The sequence below is a fragment of the Heterocephalus glaber genome, unplaced genomic scaffold (assembly GCF_053883595.1).
Source record: "Heterocephalus glaber isolate CG9 unplaced genomic scaffold, H.glaber_assembly_v1.0 deba00000546, whole genome shotgun sequence".
In the NCBI taxonomy this organism is placed as follows: domain Eukaryota; kingdom Metazoa; phylum Chordata; class Mammalia; order Rodentia; family Bathyergidae; genus Heterocephalus; species Heterocephalus glaber.
This window is the reverse complement of record NW_028258147.1, coordinates 5,051,201-5,076,614: the sequence shown is the minus strand read 5'-3', so window position 1 is coordinate 5,076,614 and position 25,414 is coordinate 5,051,201. Positions and strand designations below refer to the sequence as shown.

Sequence of the window (25,414 nt, the reverse complement as noted above, 5' to 3'; positions counted from 1 at the left end):
AAAAATGTGCAATTTAAATATTAATTAACCTGATAAATATAAGAAGCCATTTGAGTCACCAGCTCATTTCCCTTTTCAGTTCTTGACCAATTTTCAATTATTAGTTTTCATTTTGTATTTGAAATATGGGAGATGTTTAATCTTGGTAGATATATCTTTACTACTTGATTTCTGTGGTTTTGGCTCTGAATTCTGTCTTGCATAACTTTTTTCTCTATTTTTCTAGACAGTAGGACTATATAAATAAAAGTCATAGGGTGCCTACAAAGGTGTTGTGGTCACGTTGTTTTGGTTGCTAGAAACAGATTCCTGGCAACTGGAATTAAAAGGCCATTGATTTTTATTCCCTGCAGTGCACAGTCTTTTAAGATATCTCTCTTCATTTCTATGTCTGCTGTCTTCTTATGCTACTGATTGGGTTATTCTTTATGTTGTATCTATTAGTCTATCTTCTATCTGTTTAGTTGTTTGTTTATACAATATTTTCTTATAGTTTTATTTTCATATTGGCCCATCTCCTGTCATAGGAGGAAGCCAACCTAGATTAGCTAACTTTGAGATAGTTCTAAAGGAAAGTCATAGATAGGTACAGAACTTCAATTTTGATTCTATTAAATTTCAACAAACTATTTCTGGTCTGTATTTTATTTCTCTTTCATTTTCTTTTTTCTTTCTTTCTTTTATGGTACCTGGGATTGAACTCACGACCTCGCGACCTTGTGCTTGGGAGGCAGGCAGTGGAATTGCTGAGCTAAATCCCTGGCCCTCTTTCATTTTCATTTTAACTTAGTATGAACTTTAAGTAATAGGTAACCGATGGAAATTAATATACTATGCTATTGCAGATCCAGTTTTTTTCTTTTTAGTGCTATTTATTTGTTCACATCTTGAAATGTTTAGTAAACACCTTGTATGTGGCACCATTGAGCCATATGAAAATGAACACTACTACCCTATCTTCTCAGAAGCATTTTGTGTAGTTTTTTTATTTCTTAAAATACTTTCTTCAGTTGGCATCCACACTTTCTAGGTCCTTGTTTTTGGCCCTTTTCACTTGCCTCTGCTTGTTTCTTTTCTTATGGACCTTTAGAATTTAATTAATCCTTAAACTTCTCTCTAGCTTCATTTTATTGCCTACATCATCTACATCAGTGTCTTTGCTTTAGATACACTATGTGTCTAAAGATGCATGTTTTATTCAGCCCTGTCATTTCCCTTAAATTTTATTCTCAGATGTCCATCTGCCTTATCTCTAGTGGGCTAATACGCATTTCACAAACCAAAACACCTTGTAACTGTTTTCCTTAACTTTGTGTGTAGTGATCCATCTGCTAATTTTTCAGGTTATGACATGTCTAGTTACTTCACACTATTAAGGTTTTTTCCTCATATTTTTTTCATAATACCATTATTCCTTACCACTATCTTGATGTCATACAGATGACTGGTTTTTGTTTATTAATTTTCCAGGTGCTGGAAGACATTTATCTCTATTTTTATCAGTTTCTTTTTATATTTACTATGGTGTTTGCTTTATTTTTGTTTTGATATATTGCAACCCACAAGTTATATCATTAATGTGGCTTGGATTCTGTTACATTGTTATTGTTTTCACACAGCTATTTCTTTTTATTTTGTATTCTTCCCAGTTTTTACAAAGTTTGCATCTGTATTATATACGTTTTATCTGTCTTGAGTCCATTTGTTATTATGTTTGCCTTTGAATCTAGTTATTATACTATACTTATTCACATAATAGAAACAATATTTTAATGTTATTTTAGACCATTTATATGTATGTCTGTATTTATGCTTGGTGTTAATATTGTTATTTTAAATTTTGTTTTTAATATTTTCATTGTTACAGTCTTTTATTTCCTACTTTTTCAAAAAATAGGGTTTTTCTTGTTGAATTTTTTCTGTCCCAATAATTTAGAAGGTACATAGTATGTTTTTATTTATTTTTAGGTATTTGGGTATATTATTCCTTTGTTTTTGCCTTAAATTCTTACTATACCTAAAAGATCATTATTATCGCTTAGTATGAAGTAGTTATCTCTCTGTCTCTGTCTCTGTCTCCGTCTCTGTCTGTCTCTCAGTGTCTGTTGTCTGTCTGTCTCTCTTGTAAACAAAAGTTGCCTTATGGAAACTCTTACCTTTCTCCATTGTTTGAAATGTGACCTTTATCCTGTTTTTAACCTCTTTTTCTTTCTTAATTTTTTATTAGTACAGTATATTTGTTTTCAGTATATGTTTTTGATACATAATGAATGTATTTATTGTGGGATATTGGTACAATAGGACATACACATATTGCATCTTGATCCTTTGTATTTCCCATTTCCCTCTGTCTTTCTCCATCCCCACATCCCCTTCCCTTCTCTACAAAGGCTTTATCATATTTTAAAATTATATGTGTACACACACGCACACACACACACTCTTATACCAGAGGCTTTCTGTGCTTACTATGTTTCATATTCAAGTTTTAAGCATTATGTAACTTTAATGATAATTTGAAAATCTAGTAGATTATTCCTCTTTTTGTGCACTTAGTTTCACTTACTCTTTTAATTATTTGCTGCAATTTCCATTTCTTTATTTCAGGAACATTTTAGTGGATAAACCAAACGACCAGTCTTCAAGATGGTCTTCAGAGAGCAACTATCCTCCCCAGGTAAGATTATATGTAGCCTCTGATGTTATTTAGAATTCAGAATTAGGCACTTATTCAATTGATAAAAGTTATCTGGTATCCATTTGTAGTTTATTTAGTCTTTGGGATTGTGAGGTAAATTTTTTTCACTTTTAAATTTTGGAAGAATTTTTATTTCATAGGCAAATGCAGTGTGGGATTTGATGAGATAGACTTTTCCTTCTGTCTGCTGAAGTACTTAAATTCTAATTCTTTTTTTCTGGGTTAATAGTGATGCAAAACTGATTTTCTTTTGCGGGACTCAGGTTTGAACCCAGGGCCTTGTCCTTGCTGGGCACTACCACTGAACCACACCCTCAGCCTAGAACTAAGTTTCTTGACCCCTTATGAGGAAACTGTTAACCAAGAAGAACTGGTTATAGTGTAGGTGTTGCTATTCTGACCTGAGCAAAGGTTATGAACTCTGTTCTGTTATACTCAAGTCATTCTATAAATGTTTAAGGAAATCTTAGTAAGTTGTAGTAAATTGAGCTTTGACTTAATGATTGCCTTTTATGGAAAATAAACTTAATACAGTTTTTAATTGTATTAAAGTAGTATATCTAGATATTGTTAGAACCATGAGCTAATTTCTTTTCCTGATTAAGTAGTGTCTGAATTTAAAAACAATCACTTTCACTGAATACACTTTCCACATTAATTCTTATGTAATAGGCACACTTAATAATGTCCATATCCTCAAGGAAATTAATACTGTTATAGGCAAAGTAAATGAATAAATAAAACTTGTTTATTCTAGTGTAATTAATGGCAACCTAGTCTCTATACTTATTTTTCTTTTTATGATGCATACTTGCTTGGATCACTTGGTATTTTATTGTACAATATGTGTCTAAAGGATATATATTCATATTTTATATAAACAATATAAAGTCTAATAAATAACTTGTTTAATTAGCAACAGTTTTTAGAAGTGAAAATAACCCCCACCTTTTGAAGTCTCCTGTGAGCCCCTTCTTATATCTATCTTTTGCTTAATAAACTGATGTTTGTAATATATAATTATAGTTTGTTCATTTCCCCCGTTATATTGTATTCCAGTGTATAAATATGCAGAACAAGGCTGCCATGACCTCTTCTTACTGGCCTGCTCCCACCCTGAGAAATGTACTGATCTTTGCTAATAAATCTATGCTTTTACTTAAAAAAATATGTAAAAATATACTTTTCTAGTTTGCTGTTGAGGCATTTGAATTTTTAATGGATTTTTGCTGTCATGGGACAGGCTAATATGAACATGATTTTTAGTATACATATATAGGATATATATACATATATTTAGTATACATATATAGGATATATATACATATATACTTTACAGTATATATGGAGTAGAATTACTGAATCATAGGGTGCGTATGTGTAGATTCAACCTTATTGCATAATGCAAAGCTATTTTACAAAGTAGCTATATAATTTATACTCTTACTGGGATTATATGCAAGTTGCTGTTGCATCACATTCTCCACATCGCTTGTATGACTGATTGTTAGATTTTTTCAGCCTGGCAGATCTTTTTTTTTAAATTTAGCTTAGTTTTAATTTACTTTTTCCTGTTTATATTTAAGCTTATTACCCTGTGTTGATGGGCTTACGTTATATTTGTAATCATGTTTATCTTGATTCACTAGACTTCACATTTTCACATGTCTGTTGGTTTTTATTATTATCTTTCTGTTATGGAATATGTTGACTTCTCACTATGAAATTATCCTTTGGACTGTGTTTTCAAGGCAGTAGAATTTAATTTTTTTACTTAATTTTTTTTTATTCATTCAAAAATTATTTAGTAAGTACTCATTAAGATACCAAACTAGATATTGGGAATATAGCTGTGAATTAATTACTGTCTTCTTGAGGAGCCAAGAAAAACTCTGAATCATTTAACGTTTAATATGTTAAGTCCTAGAGTAGATATCCGGGCATGGTGGCACATGCCTACAGTCACAGCACTGGGGAGGCTGAGGCAGGAGGATTGCCACAAGTTTGAGGCCAGTCTGGGTTACATAGTGAGTTCAAGTCCAGCCTGAATTACATAGTGAGACCCTGTCTCAAAAAAGAAAAAAAAAGTCTTAAGAGTAGAAGTAATCTAAAGTTTTTATGATTAAGGATTAGTTTATTTTAGAAATGAATAACATGTAAACCATTTTTCTTCCTTGCAATTCATTATAATTGGTACCTAAATACAACATGTGGCAAATCTCTGAGAACACCATTCTTGCCCAAAAAACGTGTAATGGGAAGTAATTCTAATTTTTACTTAGTTTTATGAGAAACTGCCATTTTAGGTAGAATGGATATAGTTTTGGTATATAAATACATAGCAAGGAGTCTCGCATTCTTTTTGGTTGTCAGCTCTGATACTTACTTCCAACTCCTCTAAAAACTAGTAAAAAGCCTATCTAAAAGAAATAATAGACATCTACATAAAGTTTATGAAAGCTGCAACCATAACGTGTTTCATTCTTAGGATGAGGATAAAACAGAAGAAATCCTTGCCTTTGGGGATGAAATGGGAGAGTTGCATTGATATTGAATAGAAGGGAAAATGAAGAAAATCCATCCCTGAGAGGTTATACTATATATTGTTCTTTGTTCACATTTAGTATTCAAATTCTCAACACTTGGGTATCCATGACACCTTATGATATCATTTTAAAGTGACTGTGAACATTGCTGTTAAGTTTCTCAGCAGAAATTGTCTATGGAGGTGGTTAGCTTCATCCCTAGGCCTCAGGTAGTCTCCAAAAATCATTGTGAAGGGAAATGAGCACTACACACTCAAAGATAATCAAACGAACCAGAAAACAAGACACTTCAGGAACTAGTAGAAATGTGCAAAAATTTTAGATATTGAAATTAAAAGTACTAAAAGATAATTAGAATTTTTAAAAACTACTAATCATATTGAGAAAAAGACATCTGCAAGGAATAGGACACTATAAAATTTGATAATAGATTTGAAAAACAAGCAAAACTTCTATAAATGAAAAATTAATTAAAATAATACTAGTTTGTTTATAATACCTAATATATTTATCATGGAGGATTGTTACATATACATATTGCATCTTAATCCTTTTTACTTCCCCTCCCCCCTTCTCCCCTCATCTCTAGATTCCCTTCCCATCTCCACAAACTCTTATCACCTGTTTTTGCTTATCATTCTTTTATTTTGCTTTTTAAATTACTTATACTTTGGGTTTCCCAAATAAGAGAAACTGTGATATTACATGTGTCTGATGTATTTCACTTAGCATTATAAACTCAAGATGCATCCATTTTCCTACAAATGATTCAAATTTATCTTTCTTTATGGCTGAGTAGTACTGCATTATGTGTATATACCACATTTTCTTTATCCATTCACCTATGGATGAACAGATAGATTTAGCTATTATGAGTTGTGTTGCTATAAACATGGGTATGTAAGATGTCATTAACTCCCAATAAGATCAGAAGAGGGATAGTTGAGTCAAATGGAATATCTATTTTTAGTTTTTTGAGGACTCTCTATATTGATTTCCATAGTGGTTGTACTAGTTCACATTTTCACCAACAGTATAGAAGGGTTCCTTTTTCCTCACAACCTCGCCAGTATTTGTTGGTTTTTGAGGTTTTTTTTTTTTTTTGGTACTGGGGGTCAAACTCAGAACCTTGCGCTTTCGAGGGAGGCGGCGGAACCACTGAGCTAAATCCCTGGCCCTTTTGAGTTCTTGATAGCCATTCTTTTAGGAGTAAGATGGAATTTTATTGTTTTTATTTGTATTTCTCTAATGACCAGAGATGCTGAACATTTTTTTATATACCTAACGTCTGTTTCTACTTTTTCTTTTGAGAAATATCTATTCAATTTCCTTTTTTAAAAATCAGGTCTATTATTTTGGAGGAGTCTAAGTTTTTTAGTTCTTTATGTTCTAGATAATAGTCTTCTGTCCAAGAAGTTGCTAGCAAAGTTTTTTTCCCATTCTGAGGGTTGTTTCTTCACTCTGTTGTCTGTTCCCTATGCTGTGCAGAACTTCTTAACTTTATATAATCCCATTTGCTAATTGTTAGTGTTATTTCTTGTGGAGTTGGATTTTTGTTCATACAGTTGTTGCTTATACCTATGTATGCAGGAGTTTTACCTATTTTATCTTTCAGCAGATTCAGTGTTTCTGTTCTTATATCCAAGTCTTCTATTTGATTTTCTTTTAGTACAAGTTGAAAGGTAGGGGCCTATAGTCATTCTTCGTGTAATAACCAGTTTTCCCAGCATCTTTTGTTAGAGGCCTTTTTCCAAGCTATGCTTTTGGTCCCTTTGTTAAAAATCTCCAGACCACTATTTGTTCAATGTTAGTTTTGAAAATCTTTCTAAAACAAATCACATCTTCTGATGTCTTGTTAATGCTTGAGATGTTTTTTTAAATTATATGGAAAAATGTTTAAGTACTTTTCAGTTTTGCTTTTGTTGAGTTCTGTTGTATTTGAATATTATTATAGTTTTTTTTCCCTTGCGTTGCTTTTCTTGGAATAATTTTAATTTTTGTATATGTGTGTGTTTAGTGAATGATAATAAAGTTATACTTAAAAAAAAAATCTGATGGTTGGTGCCAGGGATTTAGCTCAGTGGTGCCGCTGCCTGCCTCGCAAGCACAGGGTCCTGAGTTAGATCCCCGGCACCAAAAAACAAAACAAACAAAAATCAGAGGGCTGAAGGTCCCAGAAGTTGTTCTGCATCTCTCTATTCTGTTCCATTGATCAATATGTCTGTTGTTGTGGCAGTACCATGTTGTTTGAATCCAGGATTGTAATGCCTCTGCTTTGCTTTTGTTGCTCAGGATTGCTTTGGCTATTCTAGGTCTTTTATCTTTGTTGTTTTTGACCTGTCTATTTGTGAGAGTTGGATATTGAAGTCTTCTGCAGTGATTGTGTTAGTGTTTATCTTTTTATGTTCAGTAGTTTTTGTTTTATGAATTTGGGTTCATTAACATTCAATGCATATATATTGTAAATTGTTATTTTTTTCCTGATGAATTTTTTTTTTTACCATTATAGTGGCTATCTTTGTCTCTTCTCATCAGTTTTGGCTTGAAATCTGGTTTGTCTGAAAATGAAATAGCTACTTCTGCTTTCTTTTGGGCCCTAGTTGCATGGAATCTTGTTTCTCCATCCTTTCATTTTCAATCTCTGTGCTTCCTTTTGGATGAGATGTGTTTCCTGTAGGCAAAGTATGGTTGGATTTTATTTCTTGATTCAATTGGCCACTCTGTGTCTTTTTTTCTTTTTTTTAATTTTCAGTCCCGGGGATTGAACTCGGGACCTTGTGCTTGTGAGGCAGGCGGCAGCACCACTGAACTAAATCCCAGGCCCCACTCTGTGTCTTTTGATTCAGGAGTTGAAACCATTGACATTGAGAATTATCATTGTAATTGTTTAGTCAAACCAGTGATTGCATTATTTTTCCAGTGCTAGGTCTCCCCTACCCCTTTGTTTAACTACTTTCTCAGTTAGATATATACTTTCTTTTTGGCCCTTTTGTGCTGGTGGCCTCCCCATCTCTGTCTGGGATTCCCCTAAGTATTTTCTGCAGTGGTGTTTTAGTGCTCATGTATTTCTTTAGTTTCTTTGTCATAGAAAGTCTTGAATTCTCTGTCAGTCTTGAAGGCTAATTGTGCAGGATATAGATGCCTGAGTTGACAATTGTTTTCTTTTAGATCTTAAAAAAACTTCACTACAAGTTGTCCTGGTCTTCAAGGCTTGTGCTGAAGAAATCGGTTGTTATTCTGATAAGCTTTCTTTTATAGGTTATTTGCTGTTTTTCCTTAACAGCTTTTAGCATTTCTTCCTTTTGTTAAATTTCTAGAATTTTCATTGTGATGTGTTATGGAGGGGCTCTTTTCTGGTCGTGGCTATTTGAGGTTCTGCCCCTCTTGAACTTGAATATTGATTGGTTCCTCCCCCTAGATTTGGAAAATTTTCTGCTATGATTTCAGTGAATTTTTTTATATCTTTTGAGTTGTCTTTTAATTTTTCCTGTAATCCTGTAATCATAAGATTGTTTTAATGTTTTGTTTTGTTTGTTTTGTTTTGCATCATCTAGCAGCTATTGGATCCAGCTTCCATGGTATCTAGTCATTTTTAGTTTATGATCTACCTCTACCTTGTTTTCTATTTCTGACACTCTTTCATTGGTCAAATCTGCTACCCATGCTTTCTGTTGAATTTTTTTATATCTTATATTTCTGCTTGCTTTCTTTTCATAATTTTAATTTTTTGCCAAAGTGGTCATATTTTGAATCAGTTTGTTTCTTTAATCTTGAACATTTTATTAGTAAAATTAGATTATCTTTAAGTTGAAGAACATCTTAGAAATTTCTTTGTGTTTCTTCTTAAATCTCTTCAAACATTGGCTTTTTTTTTTAGTTCTTTTCCTATAACTTCCTGTACTTCAGTCAGTGTCCTTGAAATCAGTTTTTGGGAGCAAATGGTTTTTGGAGGCATCTTGTTTCTTTGCTTTCTCACATTTCTCTTGTTTTTGTGTTGCAATTTGAAGATCATTGTAGAAAATTTCTGTCACTATTATGCTGATCTCTTTAAATTCTGTCTCCCTGTGATGTGTCCTTGGGTTTGATTGTGTTTTGGTGTTTATACTCCTTTTTAACCTACTCAGCATAATATTTGAAGGCCTTCTAGGTGTCCCAACATTCTTCTTCGTCTCAATCCCCAGTGCCATTTTGGAGACATTTCCCTTTTGTTGGGAGCTGGGGTTAGTGTTCCAGACTGCTTCATTCTTTTCTCTGTGTTGTTTTCAGTTTCTTTGCAATTTTTAATTTTCCTATGGACTCTCGGTTCCCAGAACTGCTCTTCTTTTTCTCTTTGCTAAGTTGTTGTTTTCAGAGAGGTTGTAATTTGCTACTGGCCTTTACAACACCATCTTGGTGAAATGCAGAAGTTGATTTTTTTCACTGTTCCCACTCAGAACATAGATAGTTCATGTTAATTTTGAACCATCTCTGTTGGTAGGGAATAATGCAACATGAATGAAAACCCTAGAAATGCCTTAATAATTTCATCCTTCCTCATCAAATATATTTTGTTAATACTGCCATGGAAAACATGTCATCAAGGTGACTGCTAGATACACCATGGTTGGGTAAAATGTGCAGGCTCTTATGAAGGTCTTAACATTTGCTTTATGAAAGATTAGATTAAGCTTCTTGCAAAGTAGTTTAAGTAGAAGTATAATATTAAGTACTATTCTTTGTATTATAGACCAGAGAGAGCAGTTGAAGTTGATTAAGAAACAGCAAGCATTCTGCTTTTTTGTAACCAACAAGGTCAAAGAAATGTTAGTGGTTATTTAATATAACGTGTGTGTGTGTGTGTGTGTGTGTGTGTGTGTGTGTGCATTTTATGTACTAACTCAGGTTATTCCTTCTGTTTGATGAACTGTGACAAGAATGTTTTAAGAATGAACTACTTGCAAAGTGAGGAAGAAAATATGAGAAAATATGTACATTTCGGTATATTTTATTTTGTCCAAGTTTGTGAAAGGACCATTGTACAAATTATATAATACATTTTTCTTAATTTTATTTTTGCAGTACTGTGGATTAAACCCAGGGCTTCACATGTGCTAAGCAAGCCCTTTCTTTCTCTCTCTCTTTCTCTCTCTCTCTCTCTTTCTTTTTCTTTGAACAGTCTTGCTCGTTTCCCCCAGCTGACATCAAACTTGCAATCCCCCTGCCTCATATGGTAAAATATATTCCCTAAATGTGTACCATATCCAATTTGAAAAATGTACATGCCAATATAATTCATACCTCCCTGAAGATATAAAATATCTCCATTAGTCCAGAAATGTCCTTTCTGCCCCCTTATCAAAGAATCCCTAGTTCTCCCACCCTGTACACAGAGGCAGCCATTGTTCAGATTTCTTTTACCATTAGTTCAAAACTTTGATATAGATGGAGTCACAGAGCGAGAACTCCCACACACATATGTCAAGACTTTTTATCGGGATTAGGGATTGAGGGTGAAAGGACAAGGTGGCTCAGCCCGGGTCCCTCTGTGAACTCTGAGGGCTTCAAGACCCCTAGGGAGCACACCAGGACACCCCGGAACCTGGACATGGAGAAAAATGTGAATACCCAAATATTGAAGATGGGTACAAAAACTCCAGAAGAACTATAAGGACTCAAGTTGTAGACAAACTCTGTGAATATAAAGAAGGTAGTCAATGTGGAGAAACTTTCAACCAGACACCAGAGCATATTGTGAAGAAGAAAACTTCCTCTGGAGTATCACCTTGTGAAAACTATTTATATGGAGAGGCCTTCATTGATCATTCTTCCCTAAATGTGCCACTCAGAGCTCACCCAGTATGCAAACCTAATGAAAATCAGGAATGCGGAGAAAAGCCTTACAAACATAGGCAAAATGAGAAAGCCCGAGGCTTTCAGAAACTTGAAAAGACTGAAAATGAAGAGAAATCTTATCCATGTAAGCAAGTTGCGAATGGCTTTACTCATTCCACTTCTCTTCAGAACCGTGAACAAATTCACAGTGGAAAGAAATGCCATGTATGTAAACAATGTGGGAAAACCTACACAAGTTCTAGTTCCCTTCCAGTACGTGAAAGAATTTACACTGGAGAGAAACCCTACCTGTGTAACCATTGTGGGAAAGCCTTTGGTCATTTTAGTTCCCTTCAAAGACGTGAAAGAATTCATACTGGAGAGAAACCTTATGTGTGTAAGCAATGTGGGAAAGCCTTCACTGATCACAGTTCCCTTCGATATCATGAATGGTTTCACCATAGAGAGAAGCCCTATGTATGTAACCAGTGTGGGAAAGCTTTTATTTGTTCTGTTATGTTTCGACAACATGAAAGGATTCACACTGGAGAGAAGCCTTATATGTGTATACAGTGTCAGAAAGTTTTCGTTTCTTACAGTGCCCTTCAAAGCCATAAGAAAATTCATACTGGAGAGAAACCATGTATATATAAGCAATGTGGGAAAGCCTTCACTCATTCTAGTTCCCTCCGATACCATGAAATAGTTCACAGGGGTGAAAAATCCTATGTATGTAAGCAATGTGGGAAAGCCTATACTCATTGAAGTTCCCTTCGATACCGTGAAATGGTTCATGGTGGAGAGAAACCATATGTATGTAAGCAATGTGGGAAAGCCTTTAGTTCTTCCTTATACATTCAGTTACATGAACGGACTCACACTGGAGAGACACCGTATGTACAAAAACACTGTGGAAATGTCTTCTTACCTGTGACTCAATTTCAAAGACATGAAGGGACTTATAGTGGAGAAAAACCATATGAGTGTAAACAGTGTGGGAAAGCCTTCCTTTGGGAAAGTAATTTTCAAAGACATTAAAAAAGTTCATAGTGGAGAAAAATCATATAAATATAAGCAATGTGGGAAAGCCTTTCTGTGGGAAAGCCTTTCTTTGGGAAAGTAGTTTTCGACAACATAAAGAAGTTCACAGTGGAGATAAATCATATGAGCGTAAGCAATGTGAGAAAGCTTTCCATTGGGAAAGGAGTTTTCGAAGACATAAAAGTTGCACAGTGGAGAGAAACCACATGAGTTAAGTAATGTGGGAAAGCTTTCTGTTGTCCTAAATCATTAAAAAGGCAGAAGGGAGACTAAGCCTATTTGTGTAACCATTATGGAAAAACCTCTAGATTGTCCAGTTCTCACACTTTATATCTTAGACTTGGAAGAATTCATAGTAGAGAGTAATCCTAAATGTAAACTATGGGGAGACTTCATTGTCAGAAGACCTTTCTAGCACTCATGAAACTATACAAGACTTGTATTAGTGTAAAGTATATGGAAATGCCTCTGGTTATCTTGTTTGAGTCACAGATGTAATGGGGTATGGAGGAAAACCTTGACTAGAAGAAATGTGCAAAGGTCTTCATTTGATACATATGTGAATCCACAGTATGGATGAAAGTCCTATGAAGATTCAGGGTCTCACTGCAGTGCAGGCTGCACTTGAACTTTGTAGCTCAGTCTGGCCTCAAACTTGTGCACTGGCCCTCCTGCCTCCTCCTGTGATTACATGCATGGGCCACCACACCAGGCATATGGCTCATTCTTTTTTTTTTTTTTTTCTTGTTTAAATTCTTTTAATGGTACATTTTAGGTATACAATACATTTACATTTATCATTGGGTGCTTGTACCTGTGCATGATGTATCTTTTTTTTTTAAATTCTTTTATTGGTACATTTTAGGTATACAACACAATTACATTTCTCATTGGGAACTTGTACCTTTATATGATGCATCTTGGTTCTTATTTTTTCCCCATTCCTAGCCCTCTCTTCACCCCCTCCACCCTTCCCTATTTACGAAGACTTTATTTCCATTTTTTCCATTTCTCATCATTTTTCCTTTTCCTTCTTTCCTTTCCCCTGCCTCTCCCACTACCCCTACCCCTTTGGAACTTTTCTTCCTATTTTGCTTTATCCATTATTCATTCTAATCATTGGTACATTTTAGGTATACAATATAATGACATTCATCATTGGAAATTTGCACCTTTACATAGTCTCTCTTGGTTCCCATCTTTCACCCTTGCCCAGCCCTCCCTTCAACCCCTCCATTCCTCCCGATTTACAAAGATTTTGTTCCTATTTTTCCATTAATTCCATTCCCTTCTTTCCTTTCCCCTACCCCTCCCACCTCCTTTCCCTTTGGCCCTTTAAATCCTGTTTCACATTACCTATCGTACATTTTAGTCCCCATTTACACTTTCAGTTTCTCACACCAGAGAAACTATTCGGTATTTATACATGTGTGTCCTATTTATTTCACTTTAGTGTATTGCCTCAACGTGCATCCATTTAGCTATAAATGTCTCCAATTTCTCATTTTTTTATGGCTGAGTAGTACTTCATTTTATTAAAAAACCCACATTTTCTTTATCCAGTCTCCAGTTGATGGGCATTTGGGCTGTTTCCAAGTTTTAGCTATCACAAACTGTGCTGCTATGAACATGGGTGCACATCTATCACTGTAGTATGATTCTTTCTCTGGTCTATGTGTATCTACTTAGTATTTTTCTAAATAGGCATTAATCTGAACTCTGTTGTGCCTGTCTGTAATCCTACTACCAGGAAAGCTGAGACAGATTAGTTGATGCCTGGAGTTGGATACCCAATATTTTTAAACAACAGCAGCAAAATAATGGTACATTAAAGTGTCATAATTCTGTATGTTTTGTTGAAGAAACAGTGAAGGAGTTTAGTGTTTTAAGATCAAATCAGGTACAACGGAACCCCAAAATCATGGGGGTTATGTTCCTAGAGCACCCACCAAATGTGAAAAACCATGAATTTCAAATATGGTCAGAAAAAATGCAGTAAATGCCTATTTTTATAATTTAAACCCTAAATATGCTATGTCTCCCACAGTTGATGTAATTTAATTTTATAAAATACTATATTAATAAAGCCTTAGTAGGTACAGGGAGTTTTGGCAGCATCTTAGGGATCTCAGGGCTTTAAGAAGAACAAAACAGAACACGAGATAGCTACACACAGTACAACACCCTGTTAGGATGCAGAAATGATGGTGCATCTGCTTATGGGTTACAGGGCAGGAACCAATCAACAAGGAGAACTGAACACTCTCAGATTGGCTACTTTTTTTTTTTTGATACCAGGGATCAAACCTGGGACCTTGTGCTTGCAAGGCAGGTGCTGGAACCATTGAGCTAAATCCCTGGCCCAGATTGGCTACTTTTGATGTCAAGAGTCATTAGTGTGGTTTCTACCAGTGAAGGTATTTTCCCATCATGTAAATTGTATTCAATATGCTTAAATTTTTAAAATAAAAAAAAGACTTTTTATCCTAAGTATGTTTTTTGATATCTATCCATGTTGTCATGTGCATTAATATTTTCTTTACATTACAGGATACTATCCCTTTGTATGCATGTACCACAATTGTTCATCCATTCTTCTATTTAGGGACTTTGGTTGTTTTTGTTTTGATGATTATGCATAAAGCTTTTATGGGTGTTCTTTTATAAGATTTTTAAAATAATATATTTCATTTATTTTGGGTAAATATCTAAAATTAGAATTGCTGTATCATAAGGTAGGAATATATTTTATGTGAAATTATCAGACTTGTCACTTCATACCTTACTAATATTTGGTATTGACACACATTTTAATTTTAGTAATTATTGGTGTGAAGTGGTTTTAATTTGTAAATCCCTGATGACTAATGATACTGAGTATTTTTTCAATTTGTTTTTTAAATGTTCATTTAGCTTTTCAATGAATTTTTTACCCATTTAAGAGTGCAAAGTTCTTTACTTTTTGATTGCTATTGAATTGTATGTTAAGAATTGATTATATCTATTCCTGATGTAAGTCCTATTTCAGCTATATACTGTAGATATTTTTTATCAGTTTGTGGCTTACCTGTGTCTTTTATTTATATTTTAATAGCTATTGAGGTGTAATTGACATACATTTTTGGTATATAATTTAGCAAGTTTTGACATAAATATAGGTCCTTGAAAATACCCACATTGAAGATACTAAACATATCTGTTACCTCCAAAAGTTTTTCATGTTCCATTTTAATCCCTTCTACCCACCTCTTTCCCTGTCTCCAAGCAACCACTGATGGGTGTTCTTTCATTACAGATTGCATTTCCTAGTTTTTATAGTTTGTATTTTCTAGGGTATTATATAAATAGAGCAATACAGTATTTATTTTTTGTTTTATTTATTTCACTGAAAGTAATTAAGATTCATTCCTGTTATAGTTTGTATAAATAATGCATCCATTTTTATCTTTTTATATTGCCTAGCTTAATTCTTTTATGAATGTCTCCTAATCTGTTCATCTTTATACATATTGTTAGGCATTGGGTTTTACAGTTTCGGGCTGGTATAAATAAAGATGTATTGCTAATGTATGTGTATTTGTGGTCTTAATTTGCATTTTTACAATTACTAACAATAATTATCTTATGCTTGTTTGCCTTCTTAAGTGTTCTTTGGTAAAATGTCTTCTTAAATGGTTTGTCAGTTTTTAAATTTGTTGTTTACTTATTGTTGAATTTTGAGAGTTTTTGTGTACATTTGTCCTTTATCAGATGTATGATTTACAATTATCTTTACTGTCCTCAGAAAAGAGTTTATATTTCTTAACATGGTCACAAATTACAGTTCCTTCCAGCAGGAGATGCAGTCTGTTCCCCGTGTCATGAATCTTGGCTGGCCTTGTAATTTGCTTTGACCAAGAGAAAATTCAATTATGATTTCTTAGCAAGATCTCTTGGAACTCTGAGACAACTGTGAATTGAGGAAAGCCCATCTAGCCTTCTTGAATTCGACTGAAAGCTGACAAGGAGAGGCCCAATCCCATTTAAGCCCAGCCTCTTCACACCCCAACAAGGCCTAGTTTGCCTGCCAGTCCACCAGCTAAATACAGCTACATAAGTGAGTCTTGGAGATACCAGTACAAGAACTGCCTAGTGAACCCACAGAATCATGAGAAATCATAAATCACTTGTTTTTAAGATACCAGCATGATTTATACACAGCCTCAGACATTCATAGATCTATTGTTCGAACTTGACTGTTGTCATTTTTTATGCTTCGTATCTATTTGTCAGTTCTTCCTGTCAGAGTAAATAATATTAGTAGCTAGCTTATTATTCAAATTAGAAACTAAATCATCATCCTTGATTACCTTCGTCTCCCCTTCCTACATTTAGTCATCCATTCTACCACTTATTTCTCCAGTATGTATGTTGAAACTGTTTAGTCTTCTCCAACTCCACATCATTCTAGTCCAAATCTCCTTCATCTCATTTATGTGAATTATTATAACAGCATTGTAACTGGCGCTGATCCATTCTTCACAAAGCAGACTATATATTTTGTGTGTTGTCAGATTGTGGCTTTCCGTTGTACCTAGATAGATCCCACCGCATTCAGAATTTGAAATCCACATAATGCGGGTGCACATTGCATGATCTGGTGGCTACCCACCTCTTCATTCTCATCACATACCATTTTCTGCCTTGCTTACTAGATTGCACAACCCTGACATTTTTAACAGGACCTAGAGCTCATTTTCATAAGCCTTAATTGTTTTTTTGCCTGGGCTAGTACTGTGTAGTGAGTTATGTATTTTACCTTCCCCTTCCACTCAAAGCAGTAATGATGTATGAAACTTTAGGAATGTGGCCTTATTTGAATAATTGTTTAGCAGATATAATTAAGTGATGATATCTAATTGAGATCATCCTTGATTAGAGTAGGCCCTAAATCAAATGAGGAGTACCTTTACTAGACATAGAAAAGGAGAAGACACAAGACACAAGGAAGAAAGCTGTGAAGATGGAGGGAGAGATTGGAGTTAGGCTGCCATGAGTCAAGAAACATCAGGAACATCAGGTACTGGAAAAGACAAAGAAGGATCCTTCCCCAGTTCCTTTGGAGGGTGCATGATATTGCAGACACTTTTATTTCAGAGTGGTCTGAAATCATTCTTTAAATTGAAGTAAAATTCATTATTCAATTAACTTTTAAAATGTATAATTCAGTGCCATCAAATATGTTTATAAGAGTGTCCAACTATCACCTCTATCTAGTTCCCAAATGTTTTTATCATTCACAAGGAAACTTATACTTAAGGACTTAAGTATTTCTCCTTTCTCTCTTAACCCAACTCTTAGCAATCACCAATCTGCTTTCCATATTTAGTCTTTACTTACTGATATTTCATGTAAGTTGAATCATACAGTATGTGACCTTTTTGTGTCTGACTTCTTTCCCTTAGCAAGTTTTTGAGATTAATTCATATTATAGCACGTATAGTAGTTAATTCTTTTTTATGGTTATATGATACTCTATTGTAATAGAGGTACTGCATTTTTTTTTTTTGTTGCCATTTATCATTGTATGGACATTTGAGTTCTTTCTACTTTTGGGCTATTGTGAATAATACTTCTCTGTACATACATATTCAAATGTTTATTCCAATAAGTGGTTTTCACTTCCTTTGATTATGTACTTGTTGGTCTTGTAGTAATTCTTTTTAACTTTCTTGAGGTACCTTCAAACTATTTTCCACAGTGTCTGTGCCATTTTACATTCCTATCAGCCAATATTTAAGAATTTCATTTTGCCTGTATCTTTGAAAATTCTTGTTATTCATATGGTGGGTTGTGCCTGTCCCCCTTTTTCACTCCCTCCCTCGCTTCCTGTCTCCATCTTAAGTGGATATAAAGTGGCATTTCATTGTAGCTTTGATTTGGATTTTCATTATGACTAATGATGTTAAGCAGATGTGCCTGTTGGTCATTTGTTTATTTTCACTGGAGAAAGAGCTACTCAGGTTCTTTCCCCACCTTTTAAAATTGTGTTATCTTTTTGTTGTTAAGTTTTAAAAGTTATTTGTGCTTTCTATATTTTAGACTAATTAAATATATGATTTGCAAATCTCCCATTCTGTAAGTTATCTTTTCACTTTAGTATGCTTTGATACCAGAGTTTTAATATATTTTTTAAGTACTAGAAATTGAAATTAGGGCCTTCCCACTGAGCTATATTCCAGCTATTTTTTTTTTCCAAGTTGTCCACGCTGGGTTTCAACTTGTGATCATCTGATTTTAGCCTCCCACAATTCTGGGATTATAGGCATGTGCTACCATACCTATCTCAAAAAGCTTTCATCTTGATGAAATCCAAATTTTACACTTCTTGTTTGTACTTTTGCATCATATCCAAGAATTCATTGTCAAATCCAAAGCCATGAATATTTGCCTCTCTGTTTTATATTTCTCTAAGAGTTTTAAAGTTTAGCTCTATAACTTTTTGGTATTTGATTGTAAAGGATCAATTTTGGATCAGTTTTGACTTATTTTGAGCTAATTTTTGTATTTAGTAATAGACCCACCAACTTCATTTTTTTTTACTGTTACTACTTACATTATCCAATATTATCATGAAGCATAAGATCTTTCCAGCAAAACATCTGAATTGTTTTCTTTTAATAGCTTTTTTGACATGTAGTCTATCAATGGTAATTTTCCTCAATTTCTATAATTGAAAAGAGTATAGGTGTTTCTCGGATCTAACCGATCCTACTGTATTGACCAATAGTAGGTCTGGATTTTTTAATTTGTAAAATTGAGCAGAGTTGGAAGTAAATCTCTAAACTTGTTTCTGGATTAAAAATTTTATCATTGACTTCAAACATTGAATAGCTAGTGAACTCCATGGGAATATGTAGTTGTGATTTTTGCATTCTAATCTTGTTTTAGTTGGTTGTTCATAGTGTGATTATATCTTTTATTCAGTACTATTCCTTCATTAGAAGTTATTTCACTAGTTCATGTTTTCTCCTCTACCTATAATGTTAAATAATGTAGCTTCTGGGCCCTACTAATGTGAAAAAGTGGTGATGGTCTGGTAGTCTTTATAAAGCTGTTGTATACTGTTCTTTAGCTAAAAAATAAACCTGCCACTGCAGGTTGGACCCTATTCATTCTTCTTTTAATGTTAAAACTTTCCACTTTTAAAGTTGTCTATTTGTCTGAAATAGAGAATATAATTTCATTGTTTCTTTTTTTTAGTACTTGATTCTAAAGCTTGAAAGGCCTGCTATAGTTCAGAATATCACATTTGGAAAATATGAGAAAACTCACGTCTGCAATTTGAAGAAATTTAAAGTCTTTGGTGGAATGAATGAAGAAAATATGACAGAGCTATTGTCTAGGTGAGTTATGTTGTGGGGAAGAAAGTATTTCTTTTATTTTTGGTACTGAGGATCGAACTTGGGACCTTGCGCTTTCGAGGCAGGTGGCAGAACCGCTGAGCTAAATCCTCAGCTCGGAAGAAAGTATTTCTAAGCAATCCATAGTCTTAGTTTCTTTGTAGGTACATCTGTGTGGGTTTTTTCAAGGGAGTAAAGAATGTTTCTCCTATTTTGCTCCTCATTCTTTATTTTAATAATGTGGCTTGCAATTAGCTTTTTTATTTTTAACCACCAGATACTAGTTAATATCGTTAGTGATGGCCAGGCATGGTGATGCACACCTGTGATCCCAGTACTTGAGGCTGAGGCAGGAGGATTGCCATGAGGTGGAGGCCCCCCTGAGCTACATAGTAAGTTCAAGGCCAGCCTGAACTACATAGTGAGACCCTCTCTCAACAAAATGATATATATATGGTTAGCAATGAAGAAAGAATCCGTTTTTTCCCCTTCTGTTTCAGTCATAATTTTGAACTGTGAGTAACACTTTCAGCTTTAACCAAACTCTTTGTTATAGAGGAAGATAGAAGTTCGGAAGAAAAAAAAAAATCCTTGCTCTAAAAATATAAATCCTATCTGAAACATTGATGAGAATAATCATTATAAGATGGAGACTAACAAGAAGGTTCTGTAAATTAAAAAAGTATGTGACTATATCTAGCACAGTGCCTGCCACTTGGAAAGAGCTCAGTAAATTTGAGTTTTAAAACATGAGGCACCAGGAATGTTAAGTTGTACCTCAGAATGAAAAATCAGAGAGCCAATGAAAGGGACAAATAAAGCTGTAGAGATGTAGAATATATCTATGACATGTTATGCCCACTGACAGTACTTTATATAAGCAAATATTACTCCTGTATTTGATTTAAGTTGTGAAAGTACTTCAGGACATAAAGCAACCTGAAAGGAAAATGATTCTTCTGTAAATACTTGTGTCAGTGCTATTTGGTTAAATAGAGAGGTAATATGGATTAATTGTCTTTAGGAGAAAGTTGATGATTTTAAACCTATAGAGTAAGACTGACCTTGAAAAGCTTTTGAATTGTAAAAGGAATATTGACATCTCATTGAGAATTAAGTAACTTAATTCTTTGATAAATTCTATTATTTAGCTTAAGTTGTCAGATATGAGTGAATTTTTAAAAAATTTCTCCACATGACTTAGAAATTTTATGTCATACACATACAGTTATATGTTAAGGACACTAGGCTCTGTAATACTTTACCATACACTATAGACACATCTGTGAAGACTGAATATTTTTCATTAGCCCTCATATAATGCATTTGTGTTGCAGTTGGTTTAAATGTACAAGCTTTGGCCTGTATTCCCACGTTCAACTACTTCTTTATGCTGTCTTGATCAAATACTATGAATATTAGTTTGAACTTACAGTCTGAGTATGGCATTATTCTGTATTTTTGTGTGTTGCTAAATTATAAAACCAAATTTGATAACCTTATTTTTTTTCCTCACAGTGGTTTAAAGAATGATTATAACAAAGAAACATTCACCTTGAAGCATAAAATTGATGAACAGATGTTCCCTTGTCGATTCATTAAGATAGGTAAGGTTTTAGCCTTTTGGTATAGAAACAAATTCTTTATGCCATTGGCCTACAAACTACATACAGCTTATGGACTAGGTCCTCAAAGTCTCCTATATTTTCAAATAAAATTTTGTAGGAAGACTACCATACTGGCCAGTTTACATATTGTCATTGTCTGCTTTTGTGCTGCAAATATAGAGGCAAATAGTTACAAAAAAACCATATAGCCCACAAAGCCCCAAAAGTTACTCTTTGGCCTTTTACAGAAAAAGTTCTGTGGCCCCTAATTTATAACTATATACTATATTTATATTTACTATATACTACATATTATATATATACTATATAGTATATATACTATATGTTATATATACACTACTGTATATACTATATAGTGTATAGTATGTACTATGCACTATATACTATATATACTATGTACTATATATATATTATATACTAATATATACTATATAATATACTATATACTATATAACTATATACTATAATTTATTAATTTCAAGTGGAACTTCTTCCAAGTGTTTTCTCATTTGAAGATCTTAGATGTTTTTATAAGATAAATTGCTTTGATTGCCTTGTTTTATGGGTTTATCAGTTACTCTAAACTGTTACATTCTAAAACCAAATATAGTTGAATTCCTTAAGGCAGTATATATAGTAATTTTCTGTTTTGTTCTTTGTATTTCTTTTTTTTTTAGTGGTCAAACCCATTACACTGATTTCTTTGGCTACTAGTACTTTGCAAATCACTGTTTGAAAAATACTGCTTTAAGACATATTTATTTAGAAAGTATTTTAGCTTAAGAAAGTATTTGTAATGCATCCTCAAAAATAGTAAATGTTAGGTTATTTTTTTTCTTTTAGGATTTATTATTTAGAAGGTAGGAAAGTTGAAGATTTGAATCTTTTTCTTTCCATCTCTATTGTACATTTTTGAAAATATATTGAAATGAGTCATGTTTCAAAAGGAATAATAATAAAATTTAGAATCCTACAATGTATTTTATAGTCATAATGTGTTATGCTATTAAGGGTAAGCCTGTTCATTTGGTTGAGTCAAAAGGAATGTATGAGATTCTAGTATACTACTCACAGTGAAAAATACTACATCTACTCAAGTCTCAGCAAAACATTCAGTGTATTAACTGTTGCTATTCTCTAATTATTTTGTTATGAATTTTGTTTTATTTTTTTCATGGAAGAGTGCTTTTTATATTTTCTTTATTAATATCTGCATGTACAGTATTGTATAAAAATAAAAAATTCATTTATTAAAACCTATAAAACACTTGTGTTCTAGTCAGATTTCATCTGTATAACTAATAGTCCAACTGAAATATTAGGCAAAAAGATTATCTGAGGTCTTAATAAAAGACTGTTGAGGGAAAACTGTTTTTTGATTAGTTGGATATCCAGTGCATTATTTTTCTTTTGTAACTATTGTTTCTGTTTTAGTAAATAATTGTAAATAAGAACTTATATTCTGATCTCTTGCAATAAATTAACTGTTGGTTGTTTCTTCTTTTGTACTAGTAAGTAATTCTTTTATCAGTATTTAGACTGCCCAAATTCCTAAAGGCCTTTGCATAGCTTTATCAATTTTGTGATCATGTATTTCAAATCTGTAGACAGGAGAGCCCTTTCTTCCTTCCTCCATCAGCCTTTTTTTCTTCCTTTTTTCTCTCTTTTGCTGAGTGATTGAGTATTTATACTTTTATATATATTTAAGATGTACAGCATGTTTCAATATATGTGCATATTGTGATGTGATTAAATCAAACTAATTAATATAACTTTTATCTCACACTCTGTGGGGGTGTGTGTTAAAAACTTGTAAAATCTACTCTCAGAAGTTTTCAGGTATGCAGTACATTATTATAATCACCATTTTGTACAGTAAATCTCTAGAAATTATTTCTCTTGTTTAGTTTAAACTTTGTATCTTTTGAATACTGTTTCTCCATTCCCACTATCAACCTTCTTATGATAAGGGATATCTTTTATTTGACCCAGGTTAGTTTTATGGTATTCAGACACAATATTAATTGGAGTTTTCAAAAAAAATAGATATTACTCATTTGATATTCAGAATATTTACAGTTTCATATTTCCTGTCAGTTAAAAGATGTTAGTATTGAAAAGGAAAAAAGGGAAAGGAAAAATTATGAGAAAAGGAAAAAATGGAAACAAAGTCTTTGTAAGTAGGGAAGGGTGCGCAGGGAATGGGGAAAAAATAAGAACCAAGAAACATCATGTACAGGTACAAGCAACCAATGATAAATGTAAACATATTGTATACCTAAAATGTGCCAATAAAAGAATTTAAGCCAAAAAAAAAGATGTTAGTACTAGTTTGCAATGCTTTCTAACTTTTCCCGGACATTTTCTTGATAAATTTTCTTTGAAATTAATATAAGGATATTGTGAAACTTTAAGGCTGTATGTTATTATTTTGGTTTATCACCATATGTTTTACAAACTCATTCTGATAAAGACTTGAATAATCTGTAGCTCTCTTTTGGTGAGTTATGATTTAGCATAGATATTTGTATATCTGGTTGGGATAAATAGAATTTATCTTAAAAGTTTTTGGTTACTTCACGTTTATATTCTACAGTGATAATGTTTAAAAGATCTTGATTTATTTAAACCAGTTTATCTTAAAATAACACAATTTCTACATATAGTTAACTTTCAGTTCTTCATACTAAAGGAAGGAAACAGAAGCAAGACTAACTCAATGACAGACTGTCTTCAAATCATGCAGTGACATCTAATTATAATTTTCATTGAATATATCTTATTCATTGTTTGCATAAACTAAATTAGAATGTGATCCCAAATTGTTAACAAGGAAGAGAATCCCAGTTTTACTATGTGGCAGGGGGTTTCCAAATAATTGTAGGTGCTTATATGTGATATTTAGAATGTTAATATTTGGATAACTTTCTGAGTTTTCTGTAAAAATTGGTATTATTGGCTGCTTTCCTTCAGGTAAATTTTATATTTCTTTTTAAAATTACCTTTTGTATAAAATGAGGATGGTAATACCTTTTGTGACTAATGATAGGGTAGATAGTTTTATTGGACATTTTCTTCAGTTCTGTTCTGATTTGTGGAGCAGTTGGTAGTTATTAAATTTTAAGATTACATTTATGAAGGAAATGATTTCATTTTGAATGTCTCTTTAGGTACTATAGAAAAAGAATATGTACGGGTATAATTTGGATCATGATGTCATTTCAGCAATCATTTAGAATTTTTAATATTTATATTATTTTTAATGGTTTTGTAAGGGCTTTCACATGTAGTATCTTAACAGCAGATTAAAATCTTTCCTTTTTTAGTTAAATAAACAGGGCAGAGATCAATAAGTTAGCTAGCCTGTGATGGTCAAAGACATAGAATTTGTGTTATATGCATAACACTTTGAACTTCATAACATTGTACTGCTTTTACATAACAGTAAGTACTATTTATGAAACACCTAACACTTACTGACATTGGTATTATTGTACTTACTTTACAGGTTAGGAAACTGAAGTGTTGAAGTTAAGTGTTTAGGCTAAAACCATACTAGTATTAAAATGTAGTGATTGGACATAGACTCAAGTCTATTTACTTCCAAAGGTCAAGTTCGCTTACCATATGATATATGTATTATTTCCTTAGGATGATTGTGAAATCCTTGGAGAGAGTAACCGTCTTCTGTTTCCTCAAATTTCAAAAGTGCCAAGCAAACTGCTTTCCTTAGTGTAGACATTTGTGTATGTACTTTATTACTTTTTGAATTATATAAGAATTTCAGGGGATAAATCAGTAGCTTCATGAATTTGCTGAGGAAGAAGTTGCATCTTTATGTTTCCTAACTGGTCACTAACATTTGGCATTTTTTTCAATTATGAATAATAACTGATAATAGTAGTTGTAGCACCTGTGACTTGTCCAAGTTTAGAAGCTACAAATAAAAGTTACAGGTTCTTTCTATCACATTAGTGTTGCGTATTTCATCACAACCTTGAAATTATGTTTAGGTATTAGACCTGCCACTAGATCTTGTTATTTAATGTATTAATGGAAGAATATTAATTTCTTATAATGTTTATCTTATAACTGTATTTTAATATAATTGATTTACTCTGCAGTTTTTTGTGTTTTACTTTATATATTTAAAACTAAGGGTGGTATGTCATAGGTTTTACTGAGCAGCCAAAAAATGATCATGATGCAAGGCAAAGAGCTCTTACTGGAGTACTGTTTTTGATGGGACTTAGAGTGGAAGTGGAGAGAAAGAATCTTGGCTTCAGGTAAGGCTTAGAAAGATAGGGA

At 33.1% G+C, this 25,414-nt stretch overlaps 1 protein-coding gene across 3 annotated transcripts in view; it reads left to right on the top strand.

Annotated features, from left to right (window-relative positions):
• Positions 1 to 25,414, top strand: part of Mkln1 (muskelin 1) — a 175,005-nt gene that overhangs the window by 29,305 nt on the left and 120,286 nt on the right. For all 3 annotated transcript variants that reach the window (XM_087204420.1, XM_087204419.1, XM_013076486.3), the window contains exons 2-4: positions 2,608 to 2,677; positions 19,339 to 19,481; positions 20,997 to 21,085. In XM_087204420.1, coding sequence (XP_087060546.1) covers positions 19,447 to 19,481; positions 20,997 to 21,085 — 124 coding nt within the window. In that variant the 5' untranslated portion in view covers positions 2,608 to 2,677; positions 19,339 to 19,446. The remainder of the gene's footprint in view (positions 1 to 2,607; positions 2,678 to 19,338; positions 19,482 to 20,996; positions 21,086 to 25,414) is intronic.